General features: G+C 59.6%; 1 protein-coding gene across 7 annotated transcripts in view; it reads right to left on the bottom strand.

The window, feature by feature from the left end:
* Positions 1 to 665: 665 nt before the first annotated feature.
* The window catches only part of SKI (SKI proto-oncogene), a 70,224-nt gene continuing 62,984 nt past the window's right edge, over positions 666 to 7,905 (bottom strand). Inside the window, exons 2-7 of one of the 7 annotated variants that reach the window (XM_072731051.1) lie at positions 7,351 to 7,473; positions 7,154 to 7,272; positions 6,270 to 6,538; positions 5,878 to 6,179; positions 4,620 to 4,850; positions 666 to 3,815 (exon numbers count right to left, since the gene is read on the bottom strand). In XM_072731051.1, coding sequence (XP_072587152.1) covers positions 3,627 to 3,815; positions 4,620 to 4,850; positions 5,878 to 6,179; positions 6,270 to 6,538; positions 7,154 to 7,272; positions 7,351 to 7,473 — 1,233 coding nt within the window. In that variant the 3' untranslated portion in view covers positions 666 to 3,626. The remainder of the gene's footprint in view (positions 3,816 to 4,619; positions 4,851 to 5,877; positions 6,180 to 6,269; positions 6,539 to 7,153; positions 7,273 to 7,350; positions 7,474 to 7,905) is intronic. The other 6 variants (XM_072731047.1, XM_072731049.1, XM_072731046.1 and 3 more) reach the window with 6 other exon arrangements.

Raw genomic sequence — 7,905 nt, 5'->3', positions numbered from 1 at the left:
GTGCAGCAGGACGGGGTCAAAGTGGGGGCAGTGGCTGGGGCCCTCGTCCCCTGCCCCGGACCCCACCTCTGTCCCAGGCCCTTGGGGGCACCCCATGAGGGTGAGCCCATGAATAGCAGGTAGAGGCGAGGGCAGGCAAGGCTTGGCCTCCTGGTATCTGCTGTCCCCACCCTAGGCCTGACCTGGGCTGGAACCTGGCCCCAAGGTAGAGCGAGCTCTTCCTGGCCTGGGTGGGGCTGTCGGGACCACAGTCGGCCTTGTGCCCCCTCCCCGGGAGCTGACCTGCACGGGACCTCTGAGGGCCACGGGGGAGCCGGGAGTACATAGATAGCCCCAGGCATCTGGGAGAGATGGCAGCCTGGCCCCCAGCCCAGCAGAGTCCCCATGCTGCTCCCTGCTCCAATAGGGCATGAGGGGCACCAGCCATCTACCTGGGGGGCAAGTCTCTGGGCTCGAGAGAGGCAGACAGCACCCCAGGCAGAGTGCTGCCTACCCGTGCCCCACTTCACTCAGGGGCCATGGAGACCAAAGGCCCCCCTCCCCAGTCTGGAGGGCAGACACGGTCGGTCCCATCCCCTCCCAGGGCTCAGGCCCAAATGGGGGCCGGGGGGAGGGACGGCCCTGGGGGGGGGAACCTTGGGGCCCAAGCATGGCTGTCCTAGGCATACTCTCAAAGTCCTTTATTGTACAAGGTCATCTGTCTGGGGGAGGGGCGCCAAAGGACTAACGGGTACACAGCGAAGTAGATAAATATGCCAAGCTTTTTCTTTTTTCTTTTTAAATCAGGCATTTATAAACAAGAAAGCATACATTAATTACATAAAAATAGTTTTCGATAGTAGAGTAAGTCATCATGTTGTCATTAGCAGCAGCAAAGGAGGGAACAGCGGTGCAGACGCTCCTGGCGGATATAAAGGTAGAGCTGTGTTTTTTTCCTTAACTGAAAAAAAATGTCGCTTGTGACTCCTGACTTAAAGCAAGAACAAAACGGCCTCTTGAGCCTGGTGGACGCAGTGGGCGGGCAGGGGTGGGAGGACAGGGCCCGGGGGCGCCGCAGGGGCTGGCGGGGGTCCGTCCCTCCGGCAGGTGAGCTGTTCTTCCTCAGTTAAAAACAACCCAGAAAACGAGACAACTACCAGGTAAGAAAAGTTTCTGAAAAAGGAACCACCATACACGCGTGTGATACAACAGTGTCAAGGAACGGTATTTACAGGGGAACCGTTTTTACACGGGGCTAGTTCTGTACGAAAAGCAGGATATTATGTGTGTGAGTTAGCTGCTCCAAAGATATGAATGTTATTGCTGTTGTTTTTCCCTTCGTTAAAAATCCTCTTTCAGCATAGAAATAATGAGTAATTAAACTGAATACACAATCATTTGGAATAATGGATATTACACACAGGGAGAGTCAACAGCCAACAGGATAGATCCCTTTCCTCCCTTCTGCAGGGAAACTGAAACACAGCTGTACGAACGGAAGCCAGGTCTCAGGCCCTGGGACCCAGGCCCCCTTCCCCCGAGGATGGAAGCAGCCAGCACGAGCCGACGCCCCCCCCATCTCCTCACCCACTTCACCCAGGGAGAGCTGCCTGGGACCAGAGGGAGCCACCCCAGCTCTGGTGGGCCACGGGCCCCTCAGGCAGTGACGGAAGGGACGGGCCTGGGTTGCCCCCAAGCTGCCCAGGCTCGGCCAGCTCTCCCTGACCTTCTGGGACAGAGCTGCCACTAGGAAGCAAGGACCCTGGAGTGGAGTTGGTGAGCGGAGGTGGGCAGCACGGGGCCCTGACACAGCTCAGAGCAGCTCCCCGCCCTCCGGAGCCCCAAACTGAACAGTGAACAGGTAGCCCTGGGCCCCTAGATCTCTCCCGACTTTCAGACTTGGCAACAGAGCACAGCCACACAGAAGCACACGGGCACACATGAAGCTCTGTTCCAACTGAATCATTTAGTTTCCCTTGAAGAAATGACTGAGAAAACAACTCCGGAGAAACATGGCCGGACACAGCATTCTGAGTGTTGTGTAGTACACAGGCCCCTCACGGGACCCGGTAATAATGCCCATCGATGGGGACACATACGGCAGAGGGTTAACATTCCATGCATACAAATTCTGGAACTGCAAAAGAAAAACAAAAGCAAAAAAAAAAAAAAAATCCCAACAAACGCTGCATATATATGATGTCCCTTTTGCATTGCACTTTAGAAGGGGGGGTCCAGCAGCACCTGCGCCCTGCCCCCCGTAAACCACGGGCTGGAGCCCCGCAGATGATGTCATCACCAGACCTCTGGTGGGCGCTGCAGCAGGCGGCGCCTGTACCTGTGCCAGCCATCTCCCCCTCCGTCCGCGCTCACAGCTGCCTCGGTGTTAGAACGGGGTCAAGCGAAGAATTCTGGTAAGATCTTCCTCACATACATAAATACCGTAATTCAGGATGGGGAGCCGCCTCTCGTCTACTGGAAAATCATTTTTTCAAGCTTGGGCATAAAAAACCTTATACAATTTGCATGAACAGTTGAGAGTAAACGAGATTATTTGGAATAAATGCAAGTAACTTATTCTGATAGTGGCAGATTCCATCGCTACTGAAGACAGTATCTCGGGGGTAAGAAGACAAGTCAGGGTTTGCTGTACAAGATGCTGGAAGGCACAGGACTACCCCCCAAGTCAGTTTTTGCATTTTCGTTTTGTGATTCCCTTGTTCAACCAAGCACCAGAGGGGGTTTCTAAACACTCGAGCACTTAGGATGTGGACTCCTCTATAAATGGGGCTGCGATATTTGAAAAGTAAAAACCTCAGTTAACTGGGGAATAAAAAGAGAAGGGAAGATTTTTGACAAAGTGCAGTTCTAAATATACGTTTAAATGAACAAACAAAAAGAAAAAAAGTGAAGTAATGCTGTTTTGTTCCAACACCGCGGCCTCGGTCCCGACGCGACAGGAGTGGCCTAGGGAGGGCGGCCGCGGTGGGGCGGGCCCGGCACTGAGCCCCCTCTGGAGCCGCCAGGTGGGCAGGCAGGCGGAGGTGGTGGCCTGGCTCGGCACGGCTTGCGGCTTGCGGCGGCCTCCCTGCTCTTCCCAGCGGCAGCACAGGAGGCCCGGGTCCTCGTCGTTGAAAAAATAGACTCTGGAGAAAACCCTCCCTGTCCTTGCTCGGCCACGGACGAGCTGCGATGGCTTCAAGGGGCGGAGTGGCTGCGCCCCGGCAGGTCCTAGGATGGCGTCACGTGTTGGTGGGGCTTTTAAAAGTTAGTCATTAAAAAACCTGTTGATTTTTTTTCTGAGTATCAAGTCTTCTTATTGGTTTTAAATAGCTTATAACAAAAATGTAAATGTTAGAACGTTCCAGCAAGCAGAGGCCCTCTGCGGGCCTGGAGCCTCCGCTCCAGCCGCGGCTGGGAACCCGGCTTGCACACTCAAACTTGGCCAGTAGAAAATTTTGCAGTGGATTCCAAAAGTATGTGGTTCCAAACACTCGCTTGGTTAGAGGCACAGTAAGACGTTGTGCTATGTGGACGTGGGGGCGGGCCCGCCGGCACGCAGAGCCCCCGAGCCCCCGGCTGGCCTGGGCTGCCTGCCCGCCTGCTCCCTGTGGCGTCCGCACCGCAGCGGCACACAGTGGGATCCACTAGGGCTCCAGCTCAGCCGTGCTCTCGCTGCCCGCTGCCTCGGGCCGGGGCCGCGGCCACAGCTGCTCCTGCAGCTCCTTCACCACCTTTTCCAGATGCTCCCGGGCCTCGCGCTCCCGAAGTAGGTCAGCCCGGAGCTGCTCACGGTCCGCTTCTGCATGCTGCAGCTTCACTTGTAGGTCCTCAATCTGAAAGGGATGCGGGTATTAGCATCACCTGCTCCTGGCCCCCTGGTACTCTCTCCTCCTCACACTCAGGACATGGGCCTGTGAGGCAGGTGGTGACCAGGCCTAGGATGTCCAGCCTGGCAGCAGGACAAGTCCAGACGTGGCCTACAGAGCCTCTGACAGCTGGCAACTACCTAAACCCCAGAGAGCGGCCTCGGGGTGCCCTCTTGACCTCCTGAGGCCAGAGTTCCCTTGGAAGCCTGCTGACCAGGCCAGACTCTTGGAGCACCAGTGAGGTCAGGGGAAGAGAGGCTGCGAGGCTCCAGGACTCTGGCTTGGGGGTTGGACGATCAGGAACTGTGGGAACTGCAGGCACTGGATGGGCCGCCGAGGCTGGGAGCTCCTTTGCTCCCCAAGGCTGGCTCAGGGATGGTTTCTCAAGCAAAACCACCAAGGGCATGGCCAGGAGGGAACAACTGCACAGAGCTCCTGCACGGTGGCTCACAGGCCCCTGAAGCCCAGGAGGGCATGCTTGCATCAGCCTACTAGGCCCCTAGGGTCCTTGCAGTAGACCCAGAGAGATGAGAAAGGACCTGGAGATGCAGACAGACCACCTACCACTTCTTGCCCATACCGGGGACCTGCCAGGGCCCCCCCTTTCCCACACACAGCTGAGTCTGGAGGTGGCGCTTGGTGGCCTTGCTGAGAAGCATGGCACCAGGCCTCACAGGCCTCAGTCCATTCCGCCCCCCACCCGCCCCCAGGCACCAGGTCCTACCTCCCAGGTGGTGCCTCAAAGCCCCTGCCACAAAGCCCCGCCCGTACCTGGGCCGAGTACTTGGCGCGCAGGCGGCCGGCCTCACAGCCCTTGTCACACACCCGCACCTGGCGCGCCTGCTCCAGCTCCCGCTTTAGACGCAGTCGGGACTCATTGGCCTCTCTCATCTTCTTTTCATTCTCAGCTCGAAGGCGCTCGATCTCCTTCCGCAGGTTGCGCTTGGCCTCTGTGGCTTCCCGCAGCTTCTCCTTCTTGGCCACACGCAAAAACTCCAGCTCCTGGCGGGGGGAGGGGGGCAGGTGGCACACACACCAGGCCAGGGTCACCATACTGCCAGTGCCCCCTCCCAGGGGGTCAAAGTCACCCCGCTGCCCTGGTCCTCACCTGCCTGCAGCAATTAGTGCTCCCCAGCACCCCTGCAAAGGGCCCTCCCAGCCTTCACATGCTCCCTGGCTCCCAGATACCCTAACCAGCGTGCCTCGTGTGTCCTCCAGCCTATGGCCTGGGCAGTGACTGCAGTGCTGGAGCTGCAGCAGGACATTTCCCTTCCCCGAGGCAGCGCCCTCACTGGCTCAGGCTTCCAGGCTGCCCTCCTCTAGTCCATCATCAGGGACTGCCACCCCCACCCCTCAACATGTTTGTGAGCATAACATCACATCTCCAACCAGAACCAGGGAAAGGGGGTTCTGAAGAAGCAAGTGCTTGACACACACTCAGAGGGGATATCTGAACTCCTGGGGCTCTTGGGATGGTAGGGCTGGGCTGTGCTAGGAGCCCCACGTGTGAAGCTGCCAGATGCCAGACGCCAGCCGCAGAGGTGTGAACGCAGCTGCCGCTGAGCAGATCTCCAACAAGGCCGCAAGGGCCCTGTGTGAAGGCCCCACCCTCGGCACTGTGAACTCTGGGCTTCCCCCACTTGTCAGGAAAGGTGGCTCAGAGGACACTCGCCCACAGCCTGAGGAGCCAGGGCTGGCCCCACTGTCTGCCCCTCCTGACGGGGGAGGCGAATGCAGGGCCTCTAGCCCCCTCTTCAAAAGGAAACAGTCACTTCTGTGGAATCATCTAGAACCCAATGTGCACGCAAAGGCCGTGCACTTGTGCCTGGAGCCACCTGGTCCTGCCTGCACACCCGCTGCAGGGAAAGCTGCTGGTTCGGGTGCACACGTGCCAAGTACCGGCTCCACACTGGGCATGCAAGTCTCAGGCTCCTCGGTGAGAACAGCTGGGCCTTCACTGCCCCCAGAGGGACAGGCCAGCCCCCTGAGCCAGGTGCAGGGGTGCCGAGGAGTGGTGTGGCAGTCTCACCTGGTGGAGGCTGCGCTTGGCTTGCAGCGCGGCACTCAGCTTCTCCTCCTGCTTCACGCGCATCTTCACCACCTCGTGCAGGAACTTCTCTTTGGCTTCCTTGGTGTCCAGGCCGCCCTCCAGGGCCTGCCGCAGGTGCTCCAACTCTGCCTCCAGCCCACCACTCGTGGTGTCTGCAGGGGCTGCCACCTCAGGGGCGGGGGGCACAGTGGGGGGGGCGTGCACACCTGGGGAGCTCAGGTCCTTGGCAGAGCTGGATGAGGTGAGGGATGGGGACGAGAGCGAAGACAGGGAAGAGGTGACTGCAGAAACAGAAAGGGAAGGGGAGGTCAGCAGGAGGCCCAGTGCACTGCCGGGCAGCAGCGAGCCCGCAGGCCAAGACCCCGACTCACACGTACATTCCTCCCTGCTCTCCACCTCCACCTCGGCTTCTGAGTCCTTGTCATCCTCAGGGGCAGCTGCGGGCGCTGGTGTCTCTGGGGCTCCAGGAGTGTCCACGGTCAGCTTCCGCTTCCGTGGCTGGAGGCAGGTGGCCAGAGGCTCAGGGGCCCGGGAGACGACGGTGGCACATGGTGGGCTGCTCACAACCTTCTGCTGGGCAGGCGGCGCCAGGGCCACATTGGGGGCCACACCAGTCTCGAAGCTCTTGTAGGAGTAAAAGCTGCAGGGGCACAGGGGCCATTGGGGCCATAGGCCTCCCCACCACCGTGGGGAGCACAGGAAGGCTCATAGTGGGACCTGCCCCCTGGAAAGTGTGGAGGAGAAGATGCAAGCCAGGAGCCAGCCCCACAGTAGTTGGCTGCACCCAGGCGAGGGCAAGGAAGTTCTGGGTGTGCCCACTGGGACACTGTCAAAAGGATCAGCACTGCCATGACCGCCTTGACCAAGGACTCAGGGTCTGGGCCCCATGTGGACGCAGCAAGAGCAGAGCCATGCAAATAGGAAGCTGCCAGGCCAGCAGTGTGGCTGCAGAACACAGGGACCTTCTGCCCATGCTAAGCACATGTCACTGTGTCCTCGGCCACTGAAGGAGCACCCAGAAGAGGGGGAGGGGGCACCAGTCCTGAGACCCACAGAGCGATAGCCTCTCTAGGATCGTGTCTTCATTTGAAGGAAAAAAAAAAAAAACCCTAGGCAGCCCCACAAAGGGAAGGTCTCACCCAGCAGATGATTACGGACCCCAAGGTGGTAGAGCCCAACTGTGGCCCGGCCCCACCCCACCCTACCCCACCCCGGGCCTGTTTGACCACTGGCCACCAGCACAGCTGCCACTCACCTGTCTCGAATCAGGGCTGGGAGGTGTGGGGAGAGCTCTTTGTCACTCGTAGACACCGCGGGAGACCACGGTCGGAAAGCGGAGAGGCGCTGGCGAGGGTGAACGCAGCCAAGGCTCTGCTGGGAGAGAGGCGCCAGGTGTCAGGAGCTGAGACGCAGAGGCCCGCTGCCGCCCCACGCCCGTGCCCTGCGCACAACCTTGCTGGAGGGGCCAGCCAGGGTCCGCAGCCAGCCAGACTGTTTGTCCTTCTCAGAAGACGGGGGGAGTTGGGAGGGGGCGTCATCTGTTTTCCGGATGGAGGCCGGGGGCTCGGAGGAGACCTGCAAGGGACACAAAAGTTGTCACTGGCACCTCCAGTGGCATCTGCACTCCAGGCAGGGTCTCCCAGCCAGCAGACTCGCCCATGCACCAGCCGTCTCCTTGAGCACTCTCTGTGGACCTGTGATGCCGCCACCCCACCTACAGCTGCAGAAGGCCCAGGGTAGGGGTGCCCAGGCCGGGCTCCGGTGTGTGCACTGTGGACTTGGTGCTGAAACAGCCGACGGGAGCTGTGGACTCTGGCCTTCTACCCACACCGGTGGTCATGCCAGGATGGGGAAGAGGCGGCCTGGCAGGCAGGCTCAGTAGTCAAGTGTGGGGCCTTCCATCGGGGGGGGGGGGGTCACCCAGGTCCCCAGAGTTCTGGGTATCACCAAGCAGAATTTCAACAACATGCTGTCAGCCAGAGATGGTGGCACCTTGGCGGGTAGTGC

Source organism: Vulpes vulpes, chromosome 12, assembly GCF_048418805.1.
Source record: "Vulpes vulpes isolate BD-2025 chromosome 12, VulVul3, whole genome shotgun sequence".
Lineage (NCBI taxonomy): Eukaryota > Metazoa > Chordata > Mammalia > Carnivora > Canidae > Vulpes > Vulpes vulpes.
The sequence above is the reverse complement of the archived record's forward strand: the minus strand, read 5'-3'. Positions and strand labels throughout refer to the sequence as shown.